Raw genomic sequence first — 27,743 nt, 5'->3', positions numbered from 1 at the left:
CTTCCCCATGAGGACGGCACTACCAGGCCGACCTCGGGAAGCCTGCAAGCACCAAAGTCCGTATGCATTGCTGGCCCCACGTCCACTTCTCAGAGGCCTCTGTTCCACACTCGCCAGCTATCTCCCTACTCCATCCATCTACCAAGGCTCCTGCCTTCTTGAAAGCAATTACCATTATTGATCCTGCCCTCACTCAAATGCTCGTTCATAGGCACGTGGCAGCTGGTATATATTAGATTGAAAGGCAGTCTTATTAAATGAACTCCCTCGAAGCCTCAGCAACTAGTGTATGTTAATAGCCTCTAGAATATTTACATTCTACGAGATGTTATTTGCCAGGATAGGTGAGTAGTAGATGGACGACACTTCGGCTGATTATACTACGTTGGATGGGTTGGCACTATTTGGTATTTGAGAGACAGAGGCAGATGGGTCAGCCCCAGGTGCTCGACTGCAAGTACCCGCCCCAGTGACTCCAGCAAGTTCGGTGAAGCCTCGCGTTCTCATTTCACAGCATTAACTGTTTGGTCTCAAAGCCCCTTGCAAGGTCGATGATTCTGTGAGACTTCACCTCTGTGTAAGGCAAATCCCAACAGGACTGGTGTGTGGGCGCTTGTGTGTCCTTTTCCTTAATCTTAGCACTTGACTCTTGACTCTTCATGCATTTAGAGCCAAAGCCAATTAACTCAGTGCGCCATCCCAGTGAGCCAAATTATAGTCTTTATACAGAAGGAACCCAGAAAGAGGTTTAGTATCAGTTCTCTGTTTATTCTCTTCGAAGATCTCTTTAACAAATCATAAAATTATGAACATAGCAAAAAAGTTAAGTGGGTGGTTTCCTGCGAGCAGCAAAGCTGCAGGACTAGGAGAACTGGGTTCGTTGAACGAGCTGTCTGCCTTCAGCGCTGTAACACTCATTTCTCTCTCCTGTCAGGTGAAGAATAATTAGTTCGGTCCTCAAGAAGGGAAGTCTAGTTTGAGTAAAGCCAGCCTGAACTCTGGTGGACTGGATATGAAAGAACGTAAGCTCTAGGAGATTGGCTCAGGCTAAGGAGGATGCAGCCTCTGGGTATTTACACTTCCTACACGTTAGAAATGCTTAAAATGCAAGTGCAGTGCAATACAAGTAAATTTCTGAGACTCCCTATTTAATTTCATCTATCCAGTTCAAACAACTCTGACAGAATACCCAATCCTGAGTGCTGGAAGCTTTGTGTATGATTTGAACATGACTCATTTCTTTGTCAGTCTCTTTTATGTCTGTTACAGCTGCAGACTTATTGGCAAAGTAGAATGATAAAACTTATCTTTGGAGGGCTTGCCCTACCTGACATTTCACGATAGGTCGGATGCACTTCCTGTCCATCGCCAATGAGCACCTCCCAGTCTCCATTCCCAGAGCCGGATACAAAGCCCGGAATAAGCCACGAGTTTGGGACAGGAGGTGTCTGCAGGGTCAGGCATCCCTAAGCAAGTGTCACGGTGCCACTACGATAAGGAATTCATTTATAACAGGACTCCTCTCTCCCAGCTACGTAGGATTGGAGAGAATCCCTCTTTTCACGTTTATAGACACACCCACAGCAGCTGGATGGCCATTTTTTGAACATGTGGTAAATAATATAGCTTTATAGTGGATCTAGAACTAGGGAATCCCCAAAGAGAGCCCACTCAAGTATCTCACCGAAAGATAAGATGGTGAAGACTTGCAGGCAAATTTTCTACATTTTAGTACTTCTAATACTTCAGAAAATTTTTAAAAATCTAAGCCCTTCTGCATTATTCCAAAGAATATTTATGGAATATTTCACAGTTCTCAGAAGAAAGAGAGTGATATTAAAGACAGATTCTTTTGGCACACATGTGCCCCAGTAAGCAGCTAGTGAAGTTTTGTGCAAGGCAGGAAACGTGCAGAGCATCACCCGGATTCTCCTTGGTCACGCACCAGGCAGCGTGAAGTGAGGCCTCCTGAAACTTCATGCACCTTCTTTATTCCCTAAACTCTATTCCCTTCAAGAAAAGGAAAAGAGCACTTGAGAAAATTATAATCTTTTAAACTCATATGTATAATCTATTGGAATTCTTATTAGAAATTCGCTTTTATTAGCAGGTTCAATTAAAGGGACTGAAGTTTGACACTTTACTCTTCTCTGTTGTCTCTAATGCAAAATTCACTTGCCCTGCCATCAACATGGAACTTTTTTTAAGATTTTATTTTTATTTATTTGACAGAGAGACAGCGAGAGAGAGAACACAAGCAGGGGGAGTGGGTGAGGGAGAAGCAGGCTTCCCGTGGAGCAGGGAGCCCGATGTGGGGCTCGATCCCAGGACCCTGGGATCATGACCAGAGCCAAAGGCAGATGCTTAACTGACTGAGCCACCCAGGCACCCAATATGGGACTTTTTGTGACTATTAAAATTCATTTTAAAATCCATCTTAGGATATTTTTTTTCCAAAGATGCTGGAGAGTAACACCTATCCTTCATGACGAGAACTGTGAGGGACAGCCATTATCTGGAACACTGTGGACCGAGATTTAAGCTGAATCTCAGAAGTCATATTAGAAAAAGAAGAAAGGGGGCGCCTGGGTGGCTCAGTCGTTAAGCGTCTGCCTTCGGCTCAGGTCATGATCCCAGGGTCCTGGGATGGAGCCCCGCATCGGGCTCCCTGCTCCACGGGAAGCCTGCTTCTCCCTCTCCCACTCCCCCTGCTTGTGTTCCCTCTCTCGCTGTCTCTCTCTCTGTCAAATAAATAAAATCTTTAAAAAAAAAAAAGAGAGAAGAGAGTGCTGGAAGCTTTGTGTATGATTTGAACATGACATTTCCTTGTCAGTCTGATTTGTCAGGTGAAGAATAATTAGTTCGGTCCTCAAGAAGGGAAGTCTAGTTTGAGTAAAGCCAGCCTGAACTCTGGTGGACTGGATATGAAAGAACGTAAGCTCTAGGAGATTGGCTCAGGCTAAGGAGGATGCAGCCTCTGGGTATTTACACTTCCTACACGTTAGAAATGCTTAAAATGCAAGTGCAGTGCAATACAAGTAAATTTCTGAGACTCCCTATTTAATTTCATCTATCCAGTTCAAACAACTCTGACAGAATACCCAATCCTGAGACCATATTCCTCCAGACAAAGGAGCCCACAGGGCTGTGCATGTGGGTAAATACCTAATACCTACAGGGGCGGCAGGTTTTTCTGTCTGGGTTCATTCAGGATTTTAGAGCTGAACTTATGCCAGATTTGTGAGCATTTTTTAAATGACACTAGTGATCTTTAGGAACAGATTCGATTTTAAGCTAAGAGCCTCAATTTAAACACCTAAAATACCTTTGCTAACATAACTCAGAACTCCACTGCCCCCTCAGCACCACCATGACCCCCACACTTCCCTGGGTAGTAAATGATGAAAATGTTGAAACTTGCTGCTGCTGGATCATGAAAACTCTATTCATTGTAAGATATTCTAAAGGAACAAGAGGGGGAAAAAAGGTTCCCACACCTCTTGGTGCCCTTCTCTGCAAGGGAGGGGCCATAAGCAGAAACTCAGCTTCATTCCTACCAAGCATAATGAAGATAAAGCATCGTAACAGGTGCCCACCAACCATAATTCCTCCGCATATGCTTTTTTTTTTCCCCTCCTATGAAAAGGAGCATTAGCAAAAATTTTGGTAGAGGAAATCCTTTTTGCCTATGCAAAGGCATCATATTCTGCTTATAATAAAATCTTAACGTGTCCTATTTAACTTGTTCGGCCTACAAGCGTCATTAGGAATGTCCGTTGTATATTCAAGCAGCTTACATGTGACAATGTTTGTAAATAAGGGCCTATGCATCAAGGGATATTATTAATTACTAAAAATATGTGATAATGTGAGTTTTGTATCAACTACTGCAGTTATATAATAAATATAGTGAAGCACAGGGTATGAAAATAAAAAATAAATTCTCCTATTGGCTTGCAATGTGGCGATACATAGAATAATCATTTAGAAATTGTCCAGTGAGTAGTTACAATTACTAGATCCATTTCTTAATTAAGAATGATTCTTAACACACTGGGTCTCTAGCCACTGGTCAATGTGGCTTAAATAATATTATCACATATTCTAAGTGGATAGGTCCAAAATGAAACTCTGAAATAAAAAGGTTTGGCCCCAGAGACCAATGCTGTGCACCACTCAGTATTCGACCATACATATGACAACATTCTCTGGATTACGGTCCTACCAAAATAGAAATTCAAAGCCGTCCCCAGGGAAAACACACACACACACACACACACACACACACACACACACACACGTAGGTGCCTCCTCCCCTTCTCTTACCCAGCCCTTGGCACCTTTCTCTGCAGGTCACTGTTCTGGGGGAAAGTTAGACTCCCATGATTTGAACCTTCCTTGTCCTCTTCCCTCCCGTACCAAGCACAATTACCTGTTCCATGGCCTGGTCTCTTGAGGCCACCTGTCTGAAGCTAGCTAGATAATATCCCTACTTTGAACCATCAATGGCCTTCATTGCCTTTGTTCATTCAACAAACATTCACTAAGCATCTACTAGGTGCAGGTATTACTCCAGGTGTCAGGGATAAAGCAATGGACCAGTCAAATCCATCCCTCCATCTAGTGAGGGAAGAGAGAAATAAGAAGCAAAAAGTCTAGCATGATCAAGGATGGTAAATACGAAGGAGAAAAATCAAACACGGGGCGGGGGGGTGGTATACGGTTCTGGAGAGAAGGGTGCAAGTGTCTCAGACCAAGACTGCAATGTCTCAGAGTTCAGAGTCGGCAAACATCTGCATCTGAACACTTTTAAGCACTTAATATTCCCACCAAATTACCCTAAAATAAAAAATAAAGCTTTGTAGTAGAATGTAGGTAAATATTTATATGTTCTTTTTAATTTAAATTCAAAATAGTCTATCCTACCCTAAAAAAAAAAAATGAAATCCCACTGGTATAAAAGAAAGTGAAGCAATTTTAGAAAACTCTAGAAACCCATTCTTCTCTTAAATGGCTCTCTGTCCATCAAAATGAGATAGTAGGAGGGTGGCTAAAAATATAACTTTACTTGTTGAGTAGAAAGCATGATACTTTTTAAGACTCTAGGGTGATAAGACAAATCCAGGTCATTGTGGTAAGACAAAAAAGGTAAGCACAGAGCCCATGTACTCTGAGTTACTGAGAGAAGGGGCGATGCGGAAGGGTGATGACAAGATAACATTCCAAGACCAAAACAGCTTCCCTTTTTTATTAATGCTCAAGAATTGAACTGTGAATGACATTTAGTAAGCAAAACACAAATGAAAACACCTCATTTGTATGTATAGTATATGTAAACATATACATTATATGGATTTAATGATCCTAATCTAAATATGAGAACAATTGTTTCCCTGACCTTAGAGTTGGCATTACTGTTTCTTACAGTGTTTCATATTTAACAGGAAGAATTATGGACACCCAAGTTCAAAGTAATCATGAATTCCATATTAAGGTATAAATAGAGTTTTAAAGAAATAAGCTGTATAATAAAATAAGTTTACTTTTGAATTGCAATACAGGCATTTTCTTCAATCAATAAAAATATTCCTTGATTATAAAGCAGCCATATTTTGCAAATGTGTATCAGGAAAATAGCTCTGGCAATATTTGAAATACCACACTTCTTTTTAAAAAGGCAGCAAAGCAACAGAATTTAGATTTTAAATAGTATATTGCAAAATAGTTCAACATATTATTTCTAAGCACAAAGCGAGCTCCATTCTAAAGGATACTTTTAATCTTATAAAGTAAACTGTTTCAATATTTCTGTGTAGTTTAAAGGCTACATATCTACAATAAAAGATAAATCTTTACACATATAGGACATAAATGTCAATACATATCCACAACACAAACGTTTTACATTGTATCACTCTATTTTGAAGCCCAGTTTGTTAACATGTGCTCAAAAAGAAATACAAAAACATGATACAATTCTGTAGCTTTGTAACAGGCTGAATTTTGCAACAACTGAAAACATAAAAACAGCAAAGGTAGCAAACACAACACCAGTTTTATGAATAGAACCAAAAACATCGAGAAATCATAAACATTTAAGTAACTATTATATTCTTCCTAACACATCTTATTTTACTCTCTTCTCTTAAATATAATTTTTCTAAATGTTTTTCATATCCCAGGAAGAAATAATGGCAAATTCTCCACAAAGATGAAAGTGCATTGTTTTAAAAGTGCTTCGTGTGTGTGTTTTATAGGTATGTCCAATAAGGAATTAGACAAGTCTGTGCAAAAAATTCCAATTATGACTTGAATTCATAAACCTAATGATGGGGTTTTGTAGTTCATTCAGATGAGGCAATTGCCAACACAGAAGAAAAATCTGTGATTACATACTTTATGTATAGAGGAAAGAGCACGAGCCACAGGTCAGGAGACCCCCATTCTATTCTGAGCTCTGTTAATCAGCTAGTTAGAGACTCCAGGTAAAAGAACTGCTCTAGAACTTCCATTTCTCTATCTGGCAATAGCTGAGAGGCTCAGCAGAAGAGCCTCGAAGGCCCATTTGACTCTAGAGTTTTAATGTATCTCTAGATGAGGCATTCCTGAAAGGGCAAATCATTTCCAAAAAAAATATGAAAAATACACTAATCATAAGCTGCTCTTCTTATTAGTACAGAAAGAAAAACTCCAAAAATACTTGACAGAAAAAAGTATGTGAAGGTCATATGTTAACCAAAGCCGGTGAAAACTCTCACGGATGACAGCCTATGAAAAATCCAGTATTATGTGCAAAAATGAAACCGAGTAAGCAACGTCAGTTGGTTACCTAATGGCACATTTTTTTTCCCTAAGTCTCAGAATTTCCTTGGCTCTAAAGCTTTAAAAGCTCTTAAAAATGCTTATTTTGAACTTGTTTTAAGAGAACCATGGTTGCCATGGTTCAGATTTCTAGCTTTCTAAAGGAGTCTCTCTGAATTGTTATAATGGTTTTTTTTTAAGGAAGATAGCTCTATTTTCAAATCTAAAATAATGGCTAAATAAACCATTGGCCATGGACTCTTTATGCATGTATATGAGCTCACTGAATATGTTAGAAGTTTAACTCAACAATTCTCATCCACCAGCTTTGACCCATTTATTCCCCGATAGGTTACTCTGCTTGGCCTAACTAAGACTCCGTGGTTTGGCTTACAGGTGAAATAGCGCGTGTCACCCACGGCTCCGTCATTCTTCCCCTTGGCACTTCGAAGCTCAAGTCCAAGCCAGATTCCAGAAGCAAAGTCAGTGGGGCCCACATACCTAACGGTCCCCATCTCATTAGAGCTGGTGAGGAGGACCTGGGACCCCTCGTGCAGCTTCACGCTCCCTTCCCCGCTCCCAGCGGAGGTGGTGCTGCCCCGGCCGCGGCGCAGGGCAGGTCTCGGTCTGGCGGAGGGAGAGCAAGGGGACCGCTTCAGCAGGAAAGCAACACAAGCCATCTGTCAGCTCCCTTCCCACCGCCACGGTCACGATTCATTCGCAAAACAAAATACTCTCTGTTCACACCCTGATTGTTTTTATTCGAAACAGCCACATTAGGATATATTTTGTTCAACATTTGAAACATTTTTCTCTCTTGGCTATTTTAATAGTACCCTAATCTGGATTTAAGATTTCACTAGCAATTTCTAAATACACACACACACACACACACACACACACACATTTTTACTTTCTGTAAAAATAGCCACTAGAAAAAAATACACTTATAACTTGTTTAACTGCACTCAGTTATCAAAGCAAAAAAAGAAAAAGAAAAAAAGAAAAAAGAGAACGTAGCACTAGGGCTATGGTAAATTAAAATGACCTTTTGTTCACTCTTTAAACATTTATTTACCTGAAAAACAATGTTTAGAAACTGCTCGTCTATAACTTTATAAAATAAATTTATATATATCTTCTATGAATGAACTCCAGCCACACTTCAGGGTTTACCACCCTCCCTGTCACTAACAGTAAGGAGGATCTTAGTTTCCAGGCACAGGACTCCTCTCCTTTTCTCTACAAAACGTTATTTATAATGAACCGCGTCCTGGCACCCGCCACCAACCTGACCTGATAGCAAAACTACTGAGCACTCACGCAGGGATTTCATCCAAGGCCTCAAGCCAATACTGTCCCTAGCACCCTCCACTGTCACTGCGAAGTCACTGAGCCTGGAACTCACACTAGAAACATCACCAGGTTCTTGCTGCCCTACATGACCTGAGACTTCCCCAAACCACCACCACTGGAGCCTCGCACGCTCCATCTGCGTACCACCTCTCCTCCAAAACAAAACCTTCTCCCCGTCCCCACTGTGGAGACAAGGCAGAACCCGTTACCAAAACTGCATGGTGCCTGGAAGAAGCTGGGTCCTCCTGATTCTCTATTTCATTTCACGGTTTATATTTCCTAAAACACTATCACACACAACATTGCATTTCCTTCCATTAACAACTCTGTAAGAAAGGAAGACCACTCTAATTTCATGGGTAAGAAAAGTGACGTCCAAAGATTGGTCCCAAGCCACATTTGCCAACACGTGATAGAATTCTAGTTAGAAAATATAATGGAAAAAAGTATTATTTATTACAAACGTACACATACAATGATAAGGTTAACAAAGAATACATAACACCTGTTGGGAAAAGTACAAACCTTTACTGAAGAACATACAAAAGAAAAATATACAAGCTTTGCTCCTGGATAGAAACATATATGTGTCAATTCTCCCTAAATTCACCCCTCAGAGGGATATTTGCAACCTCACAAAATCAGTCTAAATGTCACATAAAAATGATGCCATGTATCATTTCCTGAGCACCTACTACTGCCAGGCACTTTCCATCCACTATCTTATCCAACCTCACCCAAGCCACTGCCGTAGATATTATCTCCCTTCAAACAGAAGAGGAATTTGAGGACCAAAAAAAATTAAGCTATTTGCCTACGGTCGGAGATAATGTGAAGAGGACAGATGGGGCTCCCGTGCAAGGTGGTCCAAGCACAAAGGCCAGGCGCTTACAGCCACAGATGGGTATTAGTAATTAACACAAAACTGAAAAATAACACAGCAAAGATTTACATTGCCAGCACATTAAATTCTAAAGTTACTATAACTAAAACAATGGGGCTCTGGCACAAGAATGTACTTCTACATGACACAGAAAACATACCTTAGAGAAATACACATAATTTCTTATGTGATTAAAAAGGAAAACTTCAAATCAGTAGGGACAGGAGTGAACATTCAACTAGGAGTGCTGTAAAAATCATTTGGGGGGAAAGAATATGATTCTTACCACTCACTGTATGTTAAAATAATTCCCAAATAAATTAAACAGCTAAATACATACATTAGAAAACAGGAAAGAACCAGAAGGAAATAGAGCTGGATATCTGCCTGAATACATACACACACACACACACACACACACACACACACACACGGGAAGGGAGGGAAACAGATAATGAATGGAAAGTCTAGCATCTACTATTAGTTAAATTATGATTTTTTTCACCTATTATTATGCCATAAAAACGTTTCCATATCACAGGACAGTCTTTTAAAATACTGCAAAAGCCACACTGAGGAACACTGTTAAAGAATACAGGATTTATTAAGGGAAAAACTTTCAAAGGGTATGGAGAATCTGATTTGTCCATCTTGGTTTAAAATTCAGATACATGCTTTAGGAAAAAAATTAGGAAAGTATATACCAAAACGGAAGTGATAATTTCATCTAGGTGATAAAAATTACAGATGATCTTTATCTGCACTTAGTTTTTTATAATTTTTCAAATTTTGTACAATCGACTTTCATAATCAAAAAAGTTTTAAGAGAAATAAACTAGTAATAAATGAATTCAAGATCTAAACCAAAAACTCATGGTTTGGGTGAAGAGTTAACATTCTAGTAAGAATGATCTGATTCAAGTTACGTCTAAAAGCTCAGGGAAGTGAGAAATTTGGAATTACAAGTACATTTCAGAGCTACTCATTCAAAAACATTAACTAACCACCTATGAAATGGCAGGCCCAGGGCTAGGTTCTAGATTTGTGCATAATAATCAGTAAAATGTCATCAATACCAAAATACAGACTGTGCGGTGCAGAAGGAGCACAGAAAGAGGAAGAAGTCTATCCTCCCTTAAGGGCCAGGGAAGATCCTTCAGTGAGGAAGTGACCTGTAAGCCTCACTGCTGAGGCTATCCCCACGAGACCGAAGTCAGGGGCACAGACAGGAGCCGTGCGTGCAGGCGGGCCTTTAGATGCCGTGCCAACGAGTCTGGACTTCATCGTGTGTTTGAGAATCGAGAAGCTTCAAGGCACAGGCAGTGAATGCAAATGGATGACGTGACATAATGGAACATGCAGCAAACAGGATTCTGCGAGTTCTGCCTAAAGACATTCAGATTTGAGCTGACCACACAAACCGTGTCAACGGGCTGGATCCCACAGACGGGATGCGCCGTGACAGCACGGAGAGGAGCTGAGAGGGGCTGGCAGGACCAGGCTGCGTGTGGTGACAGGACACAGATGCAGGCTGGATGTCAGGCGGGCGAGGATGGACTCCTCGTGACTACCGGATCACTGTGGTGCCGGGTTCAAACCCCAAGCCCCCTTCCTCTCTAGCCCTGTTCTCGGCATTCGATACACACAGAATTCTGAAAACATGAGAACTGCGTCAAGCCCCTTGCCATCATGCTGTCCTCTGAATGAAATGCGTTCATCACTGTCATTTCGACAAATGATGCAGAAAACCAGATCCTGCCCCCCTGTCCTCACGTCCTCTCTCATGTGGGGCAGGCACGTCCTTTGCACAAACGCTTCAAGTTTCCTCCCCAGGAATTTTCATACCACTACGTTTTCCATGTTTCTTCTGGAAGTATCATTTATTTCCATATGAATAAACAAGAAAATGATAGTGTGGGGGAATCTCAATGAACTCATTTTTCAACCCAGTCCTCAGAATCCATCATGCTTCCGGCCTGGTCACAGCACAGTACCCGACCCCCGCTGTGCCATCGGCAGAAGGCCAGCCGTCACTCCCACGTCTGCCCTAGCCCAAGGTCACAGGCAGCTCTCCTACTACCTGCCAACACCCAAAGTCTTCCTCTTGTTCCTTAGAACAGTGTCCACCAAACATTTCAGTCCCGTACTCTATAAGCAAACATCAATTATTTTTAAAATTGATTTTATACCCTCAATAAGAGAGGTTTTTTTTAAACAGGTACTAGTCTCAATCTGTACAAGTATCAGTAAAGCTTCATTTCTTTTGACTTTTATAGAAAATAAAGAGAAGGTCCTCACATTTTCCCTCATGTCAGCAGATGATCTTGTGTCTACCCCTACCTGTGGTGTAATTCCCATGGTTCAGATTTCTTGTCCTTCCCTTGGTTCCCTGGACATCGTGTTCCCTACCCCAGCATCGCACATGGCCTTTGACACTGCCCCTAACCCCAGGGCCTTTATATCCCAATGGTCTCTTCCTGGTATTTCTCCTATTCTGCCTAAGAACTCTTGGATATCTTCAAGAAACTGGAGCAGAGAGTCACTGCTCTTAACACACTCAGCCACTCAAGTGAGGAGACCAATTTCAACACTCTCAAAACTGGTGAAAGTTTGAAGGAAAGAAAAAAACCAAAACAAAACCCCCAGCCAACCCTGCTAAACAGTACCTAGCAATGTCTTAGGACAATCAGGGTTGGCAAGTGAAATTTCAGATCCTTGTGACGCCTGGAGTAACTTCTCAGCAGATTATATAAACCGCCTACTTGTTGCTCAGCTGACTGCCCAGTCCGGTGCCTGGGCTCTGCTTTCTAGTGGCTTCCAGAGTACCACACTTAAGCAAGGACGTGTGCTTTCCTGCTCAGCCAGTCCTTTTTTCCTTCCCCACCCACCCCTCCACAGCCGCAGGCATTAGCCTTTAGATTAAGTGGAAAAATTTTAAATAAAAAAAAAAAAAAAGAACTCCTTAATCCAATCAATCTAGAAGAGCCTCATATTCCTCTAAAAATAAAAAAGTTGGGGCACCTGGGTGGCTCAGTCGTTAAGTGTCTGCCTTCGGCTCAGGTCGTGATCCCAGGGTCCTGGGATCGAGCCCTGCATCGGGCTCCCTGCTCCGCGGGAAGCCTGCTTCTCCCTCTCCCACTCCCCCTGCTTGTGTTCCCTCTCTCACTGTGTCTCTCTCTGACAAATAAATAAATAAAATCTTTAAAAATAAATAAATAAATAAAAATAAAAATAAAAATAAAAAAATTTCCCAGAGTGTCAGAAAAACATCAGGGGGAGTAAAGTGGGTCTGAGGGAAATCAATATAAATGAAAAAGAAAAAAAAATTCTATAAAGAAACAACAACAAAAAAAGCATTTTGAGCAGTATATTCTAAAAGAGAGAGTGGGAGTATTTTTTAAAATAATACTAAGATCACTTTATGCAAACAGACCTGACATTTCTTTCATGTGTTGCTGAAAATATTAAATCAAATCTCTAATTAAATAAACAGTTTAAAATCAATCCACCCTATTCAATGGTAACATAAAATGTAAATTCCTCCAACTCTTATTAATGGTACTAAACTCTGAAAATATATGCAGCATAACTACTCTTAGTCATTGGTGACATTTTTAATTGAGCTTGCGGGGGAAGGAGGGAAGACTCTTCTCAATACACTCATCACACCTTTTCTCGTAAGTGCTAAAATTCTACCAAGCAATGCAAAAGGTACAAAATCTACTTTCTTCCTTCACAGAATCCTGTCATGTTCATCTTGAAAAGTGTTTTTCTAAATCTTCTTAATACTCACTTGGCAAATGCATTTCTTCTGTTAATCTCTTTTTGGGAAGAAGCAGAAGTTGTACTGAAACTTCTCCTAAAACCTAAATGTCAAAGTTAAGGTCAAAAGAGGAAAAATAAATCACAAATTTGCAGTCCTCATTAAAAAGTATCTTTTATCATTTCTTCTATAGGTGTTCTATTCTATCAAATGTTTCTTTGGAAACAAAAAGCAAAGAAAGTTAAGTACATACAGAATATAATAGTGGTTTAGATTTTTTTGACAAATTTTTATCTTACCTTTCTCATCAAACTATGCATATGCAAAAATAAGATCATGACATTCCATTTGGAGGTTTTTATTATAAAATTTCTTGAAAACCAAATAAAACTAAATTAGACACTGATAAAGTTGAATCTTTTTATTCTCAAATATTATAATCTTGATAAATCATATGAAAGAAAGGATAAAAATGGCTTTAAAAACACTATCACTAAATATGCCATTTGCAAAATATTGAACAATAAATTTCAGAGTTTATGATTCTTGGCATCCCCAAATGACAGAGTTATTAAAAAAAAAAAAAAAGATTTCATGAAAGGTACATTTTAAAAAGATGTCTTTAAAAAAGAGTAAGATTTCCAGTTCTGGAAAGTAATGGCAGACCAGATGTGCTGAATCCATCTCTTGATCAAAGCAAGTATAATTTTATACAACTATAATTAAAAATATATATATACTGTTGAGCTGATACAAAGGCACAATTTCAAAGAGATGCACCACAGGATTGCCACTAAATTCTAGAGAACTCTGGCTTCTGCCTTACCGGCTGCATAGGAGACAGGAAAGGACATAAACCTGGGGCCTAACAAAAGGGGGACTCTAACACAAGACTCCTGGTTAAAATGCAGATCCCAACCAGCTCACCCTCAATGTAAGTTTAAATAAGAAACAGAATGAGGGGCGCCAGGGTGGCTCAGTCGTTAAGCGTCTGCCTTCGGCTCAGGTCATGATCCCAGGGTCCTAGGATCAAGCCCCGCATCGGGCTCTCTGCTCAGCAGGGAGCCTGCTTCTCCCTCTCCCTCTGCCTGCTTGTGTTCCCTCTCTCACTGTGTCTCTCTGTCAAATAAATAAATAAAATCTTTAAAAAAAAAAAAAAAGAAACAGAATGAAACACCATTCTGACAAAAACAAAACAAAGTGGCTTGTGTCAACCTTAATGCTCAGAAGGTGGAAAAATTTTCTCCCTTCAAAATTTGTGATTATAAGAAAAATTCATTTTATCTATGTAATAAAAAAAAATTGCAGGGAATGTAAATTAAAGCAGTCCCAGGTTGGCGGTACCTCCAGGAGTAACTGGCAGAAGTAAATATCATCTTCTCCGGAGGCATCAACCCAGGCCTCAAAGAATTCCTATACATTAAATTCTGAGTAGAATAAGCACCTCACAATAATCAATTACAAAATTCACAAGGAAAGAAGGTACCATAAGTTAGGCTCACAGAAACAGATTGGCAGAACCATAAGTTAGGCTCACAAAGACTTCAGATATGGAATTATTTAACATAAAAATAACAATATTTAAAATGTTTAAAGACATAAAAACTTAAAAATATGGGGAAATAACAAGTGATAATAAATAACTACAAAACAGATTTGTGGAAAGGAAAAAAGAAATGAAAATTTTATAACTAAAAACTTTGTAGTGGGATCAAACAGCACAATAAACATAGCTGAAGAAAGAATCAGGAAACATGAAGATAGAGCTAAAGATGTCTAGAATACAGTCCAGAAAGACCAAGGTGAAAAATATAAAAGAGGCATGGGAAAGTGAGAAAGTCTACTACACTACTCATCAGAGCTTCTGAAGGAGATAATAAAGAGATTGAAGGAGAAATACTTTAAGTATACAGACAAGAGTTTTACAGAATTGATCAAAGATACTAATTTCCAGATCCAGGAAGACCCATGATACCAAACAGGATAATCAAAAAGAAATCTCCATCTAGACAACAGCATAGTAAAACTATACAACACTAAGGAAATAGAGAAGACCTTTAATGGCAGTCAAAAAGAAAGATAAATCACCTACAAAAGTATGGGTTAGGCAGACTCATAGCAGACTTCTCAAAAAAGTGACAGAAGACGAAAATAATAAAATTATATTGTCAATGTACAGGGAGACAACATCTTTCAAACTCAAATTTTCACAAATTGTTAGGTTTACCCAGTAAAACTATCATTAGAAAAGACAAAAACTGAGAGACCCTTTCTAAAAGAAATTTCAAAAAATATACATGTGGTAGGGGCACCTGGGTGGCTCAGTCAGTTAAGCGTCTGCCTTTGGCTCAGATCATGATCCTGGGGTCCTGGGATCAAGCCCCGCACAGGACTCCCTGCTTCTCCTTCTCACTCTCCCTCTGTGCTCGCTTGTTCGCTCTCTCTCTCTTAAATAAAATCTTTAAAATATATATACAGACACACACACACACATACACACGTGGTAGGAACAGAATGATCCCAAGTTAAAGTTCTGAAGATTAAGGACTAAAGACAATTGTAAATATGTGAGCAAATTAAATACTGGTTATTAATTATATTTAAAAAAAACTATTATAATGCGAAATCTGTGGGGGAAATAAAATAGAAACTGAATAACTCAGTTTCTAAGGATTTTCTATCACTTGGGAAAGAGTACACCTGATGATCAACGTTAGACTTTGCTAAGTATGTATGTTAAAGTACCTACAGTACTTACTAAGAAGTATGTTCATAGAGTATAACTTTCATTCAAGTAGAGAATGGAATGAGAACAAGAGGGGGTAGGAATATAACTAGAATAAAGTCAAGAAAGAGAACCACAAGTATAAAAAACTGAAAAGTAGCACACAAATAGCATAAATAAATCCAAATATATGAGTACTTACAATAAATGTAAATAGGTGAAACTCTCAGATTAAAAGGCAAACATTGTCAAACCATATTTTTTACAGAAGTGAAATCCAACCATATTCTATTTATAAAATATTCCAAAAACATAAGGATATAGAAAAGTTACAAGACAACTGATAGAAAAAGATGTATTAAGCAAATACTTGACCAAAAGAAAGCTGATATAAGGTAAAAGGAATTATTTAAAAAGCAATACCATTTACATTAACACCAAAAAATGAAATAGATTGGTATAAATCTAATAAGACATGTACAAAATCTATATGAGGAGAACTATAAAACTCTAATGAAAGAAATCAAATAAGATAGAGAGGTATTCCATGTTCATGGATAGGAAGACCCAATATTGTTAAGATGTTAGTTCTTCCCCATTTGATCTACACAATAAATGCAATCTCAATCAAAATCCCAACAAATTGTTTTGTAGATACTGACTATTTGGAAAGTTTGTATGGAGAGGCAAAAAGCCCAGAATGACTAGCATAATATTGAGGGAGAAGATCAAGAAGACTGAAGAAACTTGATGAATCACTATAAAGCTATAGTAGTTAAGAAAATGTGGTATTAGTGAAAGATAAATAGATCAATGGAACAGAACAGAGAGTCCAGAAATAGACCCACACAGATATAGTCAACTGATCTTTGACAAAAGAGCAGAGGCAATTCAATGGAGAAAGGATAGATTTTTTTAACAAATAGTCCTAAAATATGCAAAAAAAAAAAAAAAAATGAATCCAGACATAGACTTTACACCTTTCATAAAAATTAACTCCTTGGATCATTGATCTACAGGGAAAACACAAAACTATAAAACTCCTACGAAGATAACACAGGAGAAAATCAGGATGACCTTGAGTTCAATGATGACATTTCCAATACAACACCAAAAGCACAATTCATGAAAAAAAAATTGATACCCTGGACTTCACTAAAATTAAAGACTTCTGCTCTGTGACAGACCGTTAAGACAATGAAAAGACAAGCCACAGACTACAGAAAATGTCTGCAAAACACATTCTGATAAAGGTCTAGCATTCAAAGTATACAAAAAAACTCTTAAAATTCAACAGTAAGGAAACAATGAACACAACTTTAAAAATGAGCAAAAGATCAGAATGAACAATTCACCAAAAATGGACAGATGGCAAATATGTGCAAAGATCTTCAACTTCTGTTATGAACTGAATTGTGCCCCTCATTCATATGCTAAAATCCTAACCCCTAGTGCCTCAGAATGTGACTGTATTTGGAGACAAGGCCTTTAAAGTGGCAATTAAGTTAAAATCAGATGAAATAGGTCAGCCCTAATCCAAGATGACTGGTGTCCTTAAAAGAAGAGATTAAGACACAGACACATACAGAGGGAAAGACTTTGTTAAGACACGGGAAGAAAACCCCCATCTACAAGGCAAAGCAAGTGCCTTAGAAGAAACCAACCCTGCCAACACCTTGATCTTGGACTTTTAGCTTCCAGAATTTTGAGAAAGTAATTCCTTTGTTTAAGCCACACCATCTCTGGTACTTTGTTATGCTAGCCCTAGGAAACTAATACGACATCATAAATCATCAGGGAATTTCAAATGGAAACAACGAGATACTATTACACACCTATTACAATGGCAAAAATCCACAGGCCATAAAATTAATCTCAACAAATATTTAAGGACTAGTTATACAAATCATTCGTACACAGATGGTTATCCTATGGAAAAAAATGTAATTAGACCCTCACTGTATACAAAATCACTTCCAGGTGAATTGATAAATATGAAAAGCAAAACTACAAAACAAAACTTTTAGAAAGCAATATAGGAAAATATCTGTGTGAGGTTTGTTTTAGGAAAAGATTTCCTAAGATAAAACATGGAAAACATAATGGTTTGCTATTTTTTTTTTAAGATTTTATTTATTTATTTCTCAGAGAGAGTGAGAGTGCGCGCATGGCAGGCAGAAGGAGAAGCAGGCTCCCCGCTGAGCAAGGAACCTGATGCAGGACTTGATCCCAGGATCCTGGGATCATGACCTGAGTCGAAGGCAGACGTTTAACCAACTGAGCCACCCAGGTGTCCCAGTGGTTTGCTATTCTGATTACTTAAAATTTTTAAATATCTGCTTATCAAAAGACATCAAACGGGTGGTGGGGGTGGGGGAGGCAAAAGACAAGTTGAAAACCAGGCAGGCGAGACATTCACAACACACAAGACTGGCAAAGTATTAGTGTCCAAAATATATTCAGAAACCTACAAATTAATAAGACAAACCAAAAGAAAAATGGGCAAGAGACTTGAACAGGTACGTCATAAAAGAGAAAATGCATATGGCCCATCAAGAAGAAAAAAATGAGGCTCAACCTCATTTATAATCTGAAAAATGCAAATTAAAACCACGAGATACCATTTAAATCCATCAGATGGGCAAAGACTTCTCAATCAAAGAGGACTAGTGTGAGATAAGGGGCTGCAGAGGCTCTCATTCACTGCTCATGGGCACGTGCACTGCAAACAGTCTGCCATTACCTAGGAAGGCTGAAGGTCTAGATGGCCCATGCCTTGCAACCCTAGAGAAACTTTGGTAAATGTGTGCAATAGTCTAGTTTGTAGTAGTAAAAAAACAAATATAACACAAATATCCATCAAGTATAGGATGAATGATATATTTTAATGGAACACTAACAAAATAGCCAACAACAATTAAATATATATACATTTTATAATATATATTATTTATTAATATATCTATACAGGGGTGATAAAGATTTTTTTTTTAAAATCAAGGGAATAATTAACATAAAATTCAAGACTCATAATCTGAGGACAAGGTACATGAGAATATAAAAAAAATTTTGATGAATAAAAGCAAAGGACCAATTATTAGGAACATAAAACAGTGTAAACCTACCAGGATAAGAATGATTCTGTTTATTCGAAGAAATTTCTGAAAGAGTATCCAGGGAATCTGTTACCCTGTGAATAAAACAAACCTCATTAGCAAACCTCATTAGAAGAAGTAGCAGGTCTTCAGATTTAAGATTGGCTCTTAACTGAGGTTTTCACACCAGTGGTTATTTCTTATTTCACCTATTCAACAAACATTTATTGAGCATCTATTAGGAGCCAGGAATGAACTTCAAGCTAGCACCGAAGACGGGCACTAACAAAAACAGAAGAGATCCTTGTTATCTAAGGATGAGTAATGCAGAAAAAATCAACTTAAAGTAAATTCACTTAAAATAGAGACCTGACTTTATTTCTTTGGAACTTTATCTTCCAAGATGAAACTAAAAAATCTGAAAATAAATTTGTTTTATGTTAAATTTAACAAATGTTCGATCAGAATTATAAAAACATCACATTCTTAAATTAAAAAAAAAGATACTGACTCAGTCTGTGTGTGCATGTAATTTTCTGATAAAATTGCGTGGCTAAATACAATCCAACATCTTTTACTTTATATTTGACTCTCAGCACAACCATAAAGGTAACTTTCCTGACAGGTCTGTCTGTATTTTTTAATATTCAGATCATTCTTCATTGTTAAAAAGCCAATCCTCACAGTCTCATTTTCTTTCAGTTGTTTACTGACCTGACCCACAAAGCCTTCATTCTGTCACCCACTTCCTGCAGGACACTTGGTCACCACCCAGAAATCCTGCAACTCTCGCAATATCTGCAATTCCATCTTGCACTTCATGTGCATCGTTTTTACATGATACACACACTACGGCAATCAGTGAGAGACTGATGAACGCAAAGAATAGGACTTGATGAAGAGGACAGATAATTAGGTGGTGATGGGTAGTTGAGAACTTAATTCTAAAAGTGATCAGTTCATTAATAATAAGTACCTAATCGTGAGAACTAAGAATAAGAAAATTAATACTGTGCTGATGAAGACCACCTAGGCAAAAAATAGGTAAGTAGGTAGAGAGATAAGATTAGATCTAGTCAGTAAGTCTTCTTGGAATTTCTGCAAAGAAATATTGGATGATTTATATATTCATAAAAAAAAGGTATGAACTCAGTGAAAGCTGGTGATAGTAGAAAGCTATCCAAGCAAAGGAAATAACATTTGCGCAGATTCTCATAAAGGAGGCACATTTTTTTTTCCTTAATGGAAAGGAGGGAAAAAAAGACAACTACAATCTGGGAGGAATGGGATTGTGATTGGTCACTACTTTATTAAGACTGTCCTCAAGCAGTCCTTAGTTTAAAATTCTTTCTTCTCGAAGATCAGTGGTGTCTTTCAAGAGCTCTAAAGCTGGTTTAAATTAGAAATTCCTCAAAATCAGGGACCATGTCTGTTTTATTTGCTTATAGAATGCCTAGCACAGCACAAAGTGCTAAAAGACACTTAATAGTATTTGATGATGATGAATGAGACAATCAGAAGATGACAGGAAGACAGCTGGATTGAGACAGCAGTTCATTTAGAGAGAGCCCTGTATCTTCTAAGAAGAGGGGGTGCTTTTAAATAAATCACCTTAAAGAAGACCAAATAGAAGGCGAGGGGGGAAAAAAAGGTAAAAACCATGTGTTCCATAAACAAAGCAAGAAAAAGAACATGAAACCATGAGAAAGAAAATGGCTTCATAATATAAAAGGGGGAAAAGCTGTTACAGCATAAAAAAATACTGCACTAGATTTGGTCAGTATTTACCGTGTCTAAAATATGCCAAACTATGTCCTCTGGGTAATCAAACATAAAATGAAGAACTCCAGTCCTCACGACTAAGAGACAAATAAAACTCGTAAGAGACTATAGCAATGTGTTAATGAAGATTTGTCCAAAGCAATAAGAGAACCCAGAAGACTGGGGACTCCAGCATGCATTTTACCCTCAATCAATCATCGATAACACATCGGTCCTAAAGAAAGTCAGCAACCCTCTTTTAATCATTATAGGGTACCGGTTAAGAACATAACTTCAACTACCTGGCTTCAAATCCCCACCTGGGAGCTGTGCACACTTGCATAACTCACTTAACTTCCCTGTGCCTTACTTTCCCCCGCTGTGAAATAGGGATAATTACAGGACCTGACCCAGAGGGAGCTTCCAAGGTGTGAACAGTGCATGCAGCGCTATTAACTGCTCACACACAGAAGTGCTGTGCGTTGGCTACGGCTTTTTCTTTATTTATAAAATGCCTACCACAAAACAGCAAACTGTCTAAAAGCAAGGGCTTAGGAGAAACAACAAAATAACAAATCTGGGTTGAATCCAGCTCCATCATTAACTAGTGTAAGACAGATCAAAATATGCCACTCCAAAACATGCCACTCTGGCAGAAGGATTATTTTGAGCTAAAGACATTTGAGAATCAACAAATGCAGGAAGAGGCTTTCTCTGAACTCTCCTTATCTGCCTAAAACAGGTGCTCCCAAAAAAGAACTCTTCTGTCCTATATCCCCTCCCCAGCAGTTTCATCAAGCAGGGAACTCCGACTCTTCTCATAGGTGAGGAGCTGGGAGGTTAACACCACATCACAAAGTATCTTATCTCCCACCCAGTTAGCTTTCCTAAAAACCATGTGCCCTCCCACAAGTGGCCTTTTTCTCCCTCCCTTTCTCCTACTAAGATGGTCTACAAAAACTCCAATCTCACCACTTATATGGGTATTCACTTCTTTCTGTGATGCCCAGGTGCATGCAAATTTAAATGTAATAAATTTGTATGCCTTTTCTCCTGTTAATCTATCTGTTGTCAATTTAATTCACAGACAACAACCCCCCCAACCCCCTCATCAGCTACTGACCCTAAGCGGGCAGAGGAAAATTTTTTGCTCCCCTATGATAACTATATGACTTTAGCTAAGTCACTTTATCTCTTGAAACTTTTCTTCACTGGCAAAATGGAACAACTATAATAACTTACAACTCACTGGGTTTGAGGGGGATTAATGAAATATGCATCTAAAGTACACTGTACAGAGCCCACCATTTACTAAATGCTCAATAAATGTTTGTCATAATTATTGTTATTTTCCAGCTTACCTGACCCAATACTCATTAGGATCAAATGAAACAACATTCAATTGAAGATACTTCATAAACTGCAAAGCATTACATATGTTCAATACTGTCACAAATAATGAGAAAAAAGTGTATCAATTACATCAAAGAAGGAAATTAATACAAAAATTATGTGAAATTATTAAGAAAAACAAAGTGAGGTGGAAGACAGATCTAAAAAAAACTCTAAAATCTGCCAGGAGGCAGTCACACAGCCTAGGTAGAAGGGAACTAGATGGGGCTCTGGGATGTGATGGCAGATCCGTTCTCATGAACGTGATTACACCATACATGTTCTTTCCTAAAGATTAGCATCCCGTTTCCCCTGCACAGAAGAGCACACCAAGCCAACTTCTCTCAGCACGTAAGTCATTTCACATAATGGTACCTGGGATTTCATGAGAACTTGTTTCTGCTCAACTTGTTTTTTTAAAGCCAGAGTGAGCTGGTCCAGAAGTGTACCATCTTCAGAAACACCGAGGAGGTACATTATATATAAATCCTTAAAGCTTCACTTCCCCTGAAGATCTACTGCCTATCTATTTTTGAAAACTAAAGAAATCAGAGGAAAAAGCCATTTTGGTTCCATTAGGTTTGGAGGAGAATGAATGGGGTGCCTGCTGGCAGGAAATTTAATGTAGTTAGGATGTGACTGAAGCAATCAGAGAGCATTTTTACTTTTGTTTGCATGACAGATTAAGCTTGCTGCTCTCACTGTTCTTAGCAGCAAACGCCACTTCTAATAGCCTACACATACTCATAGGGTTTGCAAATGAGGAATAAAGGAGGGTTTTAAAATTGCAAATCCTCAGCAAAGCAAATTTAGCTTTCCATGAGCCTTCTCTCTGAAGAAGGTGGTGGGTTAACCCCTTGAAAGAAGACATGAGCTGTAGTCAGTGCATGTCTTTAATATAAAATGAGGAACTCTAACTATAAACCACTGCAAATTACAAAAAGGTCTTGTGAAAAAACATAAATTTCCTTTTTCTCACCTTTGTACCCTGGATGGGGGAGCAAATATTCCATATCTTGGAGAACAACTAAAATACTGCACACCTCCAACTGAACCATCATTCTTGCCATGGGGTTTCTCAAGCTCTATACCGTACCAATATCCTAGAACAAGAATATTGGATTTTGAAAGCATCCGCATTTTACCCAAAATGGTTATGCTATTATACAAACCCAGAACCCGAATGGCTTAACATTTTCACAAAATGACCAAAATGATGGAAGAGCATCATGATCGTTGAGCTTTCAAATGATAAAATTTGAAAATTTGAAAAAATGAACAGGAAAAACATTTTACAAGCACAATTACAGAGTTGTACATTAAAGGAGAGAGATAAAATACACAAATTTGGCACAAATCAGCTATTATGCAAGTAGTATTATGACCACAGTATATCTACAAGCTATAATGAAAAAGAAACTGCCCTTGACTCAGTGATACAGCGCATTTCAGTGGGAGAAGCACAACACAACACTGAGCCATATGGATCATAAAGTGCATGTGCAATCTTTTCCTTTCACTCTCCCAACATTCCAACATCACAAACTGTCCTTAAATAATTAAGGAAGGACAAAAGTAATATGGAAAATATGATTAGACTTCATGGTGACTCTTCTTTTTCTGTTTCCCCACTCAGGATAAAAAGAAAAATCATAATACTTAACCTTAGTGAAAAGATTTAGATTAGCTAGTAGGAAGACTTTTCTAAAAGGTTTTTTTAAGTATGTAAAAGGGCCCACTCTGAGGAAAATAACAGGACTTCTTTTCTAGAGGGCCAAAACTAAAGCAGTGAGGTTGCTTTTAGTGTGGTGAGAATTAGGTAGATGGACATATACTCCTAGTCTAAGTGTATACATACATACTCCTGGAATAAGGATTCTCAAATGGAGGGTACCTCAAGACCAGTTAAAAGTGTCTAATGAGCCACTCATTTTTATTTAAAAGGAGAATACAGTAGTAATTGCATCTGGTCACTTACAATCAGTATCAAATAAAAAATAAGAATACAGACGTTGAGAAACTTACTGCAAATTCCAAATTCCAAAATACAAAAATACTGTTTCTTTCAGATGACTAATTCAAAGAGTCTATATAACCTCAAAAATGGCAACCTAGAAGTTCTTCAGTCTTTTCCTCTTATGCTCAAAAAGATGACCCTTGAGCCCATTTCTCAGTACTTTTGCACCAAAAAGACTAATGCATGACCGCAGTCCTCTATACTTAAACAGCATACAAGTACAGAGTAACGTACACAAACTTACTTCTCAGCCATACTAATGCTCTGGAAACAGGTCATCACATTTCCGAATGTCATTAACCAAGGTTGTCTGGTTGCCATTTTTATTTCTGAGTGCCACAGTTAACAATGTTCAATGTTACAATGTACCATATAATGGCAACACGTTTACCATATGACTCTTGAAAAAGTGTAACATCCCACAGAAAGGACAAGTGTTAACAATTGTGACTACACCTTGTCTGGTAGTGGTGAGGTACATATGGCTTCCCACTTAAATGGTAATTTTTTTTCCGATAAAAAGGATAAAGAGGCTAAAAATGACGTCCTTCAGGTCTAGATCTTATAATCTAAAAGCTTCAATGAATCAGCGCTGTTCTCGAGAACTGACTGATCTCAATTTTGGTGCCACACGACATGCATGCTAGTAGTTTCTAAAAGGACAGAATGACTTTAACAGAAGGGTTTCCAACTTTACGTTTGCTTATGACTACCCCAATTTCTGGACGCTTAACCTTAGGAATTTAAAAATTAAAAGTCGGGCACCTGGGTGGCTCAGTTGGTTAAGCGACTGCCTTTGGCTCAGGTCATGATCCTGGAGTCCCGGGATCGAGTCCCGCATCGGGCTCCCTGCTCGGCAGGGAGTCTGCTTCTCCCTCTGACCCTCCCCCTCTCATGCTCTCTCTCTCTCATTCTCTCTCTCAAATAAATAAATAAAATCTTTAAAAAAAATTAAAATTAAAATTAAAAGTCAACCTAAAACAATGAATTGCATCCAGTGAACCAAAACCACTCTAACCTTGTTTAATATAGAAAAAGGGAACTCAAAAGACATGGAGATTGTGAAAAATAACCCACCTTTGGGGTCTTAAAAGTTTTTATTTGAGAACTATATTAAGACCATCCTAACTCATCTCAATTACCACCTGGAGACCTGTGAGGGACATGAATTATACAACACACAGCCCATCTCAAATCAATTAGCTGGATTGCAACTATAAGTGGTATAATGAAACGCGACTGTGCTGGGAGACAATTCTCCACGGCTTGCTCACGTTTCTGCGTGTCTTATGACCAGAGGCACTGCGTTTCCATGGATGTCCGCACAGAGGACAGCCTTGGAGGACAGAGACAGGGTGTGGGCCGCATGCCCCACCCAACATACAGGCATGCGTCTTGTCTAGCGTACAGGTTCAGATTCCTTAAGCTCAGGGCTCTTCTCCTGTAGCATAAGCCACTGGGTGTGCAGGTGTCACCTCCCCCCACCCCGGGAACTGGGGCTCAGGAAGCAAGTGCAAGACAATGCCAACCCTCTGCTTCTGCCGCTGCTGGGACTCCGGAAGTCCTGTCCTTGAATCAGGAGCCTAACGTCTTCCATTAGCATCTATGAAACTGTGGCAATCTAACTTGTCAGCTTACACACGTAGGGTAAAATCTCAGGTCCTTCACAGTTCTTGACAGAAGGCTACAAATTTAAAATCAATGTTCTGGGTAACCTTTTCCTAAAATGCTGCAACGCCGCCATGTGTCAAAACAGCATACTGCCACTTAAAATACACAAACATGGTTTCATTCAACTGGCTTCTATATTTGAAATTAAAATCACTGAAAATGCAAAAGAAAGCTAATCTTTACTTTTGGAAACACAATATTATGTCTAGATTGGAATAAATATGTAAATACACAAACATGTATTTTTAAGGTCCCAGGGTGCACAGAAACTTTTTCATTTTCCTTCGAACCTATCTGTTGGCTTTTCTTTCCAAGCCACTCAGATAAAAGCGATATGCCGTGAACTCATTTTTAGAATATCCTTAGCAATTTACCCAAAGGATACAAAAATACTGATTCGAAGGGGTACGTGCACCCTGATGTTTATAGCAGCATTATCAACAATAGCCAAATTATGGAAAGAGCCCAAATGTCTATCAACTGATGAATGGATAAATAAGATGTGGTATAAATCCCCTGGAATATTACTCAGCTATCAAAAAGAATGAAATCTTGCCATTTGCAACGACATGGATGCAGCTAGAGTGTATTATGCTAAGCGAAATAAGTCAGACAGAGAAAGACAAATATAATACGATTTCACTCATATGTGGAATTTAAGAAACAAAACAGATGAATATAGGGGAAGGGAAGAAAAGAAAGGACGCAAACCATAAGAGACTCTTAACTATAGAGAACAAACTGAGGGTTGCTGGAGGGAGGTGGGTAGAGGATAGGGTGGATGGGGGAGGAGGATTAAAGGAGGACACTTGTGACGAGCACTGGGTGTTACATGTAAGGGATGAATCACTGAAGTCTACACCTAACACCAATTTTACCAATTATATGTCAACTAGAATTTAAATAAAAACTTGAAATTAAAAAAAAAAAAGAATAACCTTAGCAAAAATCTAATCCTGATATTTTCTCTCTGTTATTGAGCACGCTTGGCAATCAGTGAGCATGAAGCTGGAGAAGGGCCACGAATTTTAACATTAGACAATTTACAATACAAGTGAGATTTCGCGGACGACAGTCACCCCGAGTGCAGTCAGCGTTTCCATCACTGTTTGGCTTCGCCGGTGCCGCACAGATAACTAACATCCACAGGAACTGTTCATCAGGAATTCCCTACATGTAAGATTTTAAACCTTGTGTATTCCGAAGCGCTCAAGCGGAGCCAGGAATATCCAGACGAGTTACCTGGAGCAAAGTGTGTCGTCCCGAAGAACTTAACGGTGCCGGTTCTCCGGCCCACCACCAGCACTCTGTCCCCGAGGTGGGGCCCTCCCGCGCAGCGGCTGTTATTTGCTGCAGATGCTCCTGAGGAATTCAAACCTGTTTGGTTGGTTGGTGGGGAAACGGGAAGGGGCAGGAAAAGAGAAGGGAAAATAGCAAAGGGGAAGAAAAAAAAAAAAAAACCAACCTCAAAAAGTATATTAGCCAAAAAATCACCACGTGTTCTAACCAGTCTAGCTAGTCGGGAGATCTCAATGTGTGACACCCTTCATGATACGCGTCACCTACAGCTGTGGTTCTCACGTGTGAGGCCAGGACATTCAAGGAACTTGTGAAGGGTCTCCTGAAAAAATTATTGCCACGAGAACCTGACGCACACGGTTCCTCGTAAAGCGTCAGTTCTACCCAGACTGCCCGGGGTGCACTTACTCCCACAGAGGCCAGCACCCTTTTTCCGCAAAGGGCCAGTGAGCGAGCACGTGACGCACTGCAGGCCGTGCCGTCTGTCGTGACTACTCGGCTCCACTAACCCCAGCACAACAGCAAACCGGCCTGGCGTGCTCCAGAAAACTTCACAGAAATAGGTGGCACGTCGGGTTCAGCCCATGGGCTGTATTGTACCAATCCCTGTTCCGCTAAAATGCTAGAATCAGAGCCGTTCATTGGGACTCAGTGTGAATTATATATACAGGAATGTGATCTGAACGTGAAAATTGCTCTGTTTCCAATTAGCTCAAACTGATTTTCTTATTAGGAACCAAACCAGTCCCCCTCACCTTGATTCAAACCTAATCCTTAAAATGCCCACTATCAAACATCCTGGAGAAATGCTGTCTGGAAAGCTGTTCAATTATAACAGAAAGTGGGCCCTTGAGGCTTCTCCCATCAGTCCATAAACAGACTTGAACAGCTATCATCTGGGAAGGCCTACAGAAGCCTCTGTGAGGACAGGGGACAGAGGATAAGTCACACGGCCAACGGGAGAGAAACTAAAGCCATGG

At 39.1% G+C, this 27,743-nt stretch overlaps 1 protein-coding gene across 2 annotated transcripts in view; it reads right to left on the bottom strand.

The window, feature by feature from the left end:
• The window catches only part of CLIP4 (CAP-Gly domain containing linker protein family member 4), a 78,247-nt gene that overhangs the window by 5,266 nt on the left and 45,238 nt on the right, over positions 1 to 27,743 (bottom strand). The window contains exons 12-16 of one of the 2 annotated variants that reach the window (XM_032391652.1): positions 26,707 to 26,841; positions 22,756 to 22,879; positions 18,654 to 18,718; positions 12,834 to 12,906; positions 5,695 to 7,428 (exon numbers count right to left, since the gene is read on the bottom strand). In XM_032391652.1, the coding sequence (XP_032247543.1) occupies positions 7,107 to 7,428; positions 12,834 to 12,906; positions 18,654 to 18,718; positions 22,756 to 22,879; positions 26,707 to 26,841 (719 nt within the window). In that variant the 3' untranslated portion in view covers positions 5,695 to 7,106. Of the gene's footprint in view, positions 1 to 5,694; positions 7,429 to 12,833; positions 12,907 to 18,653; positions 18,719 to 22,755; positions 22,880 to 26,706; positions 26,842 to 27,743 lie in introns of those variants that run through there. The other variant, XM_032391653.1, reaches the window with a different exon arrangement.

The sequence above is a fragment of the Phoca vitulina genome, unplaced genomic scaffold, assembly GCF_004348235.1.
Source record: "Phoca vitulina isolate PV1807 unplaced genomic scaffold, GSC_HSeal_1.0 scaffold63, whole genome shotgun sequence".
Taxonomy (NCBI): domain Eukaryota; kingdom Metazoa; phylum Chordata; class Mammalia; order Carnivora; family Phocidae; genus Phoca; species Phoca vitulina.
The sequence above is the reverse complement of the archived record's forward strand: the minus strand, read 5'-3'. Positions and strand labels throughout refer to the sequence as shown.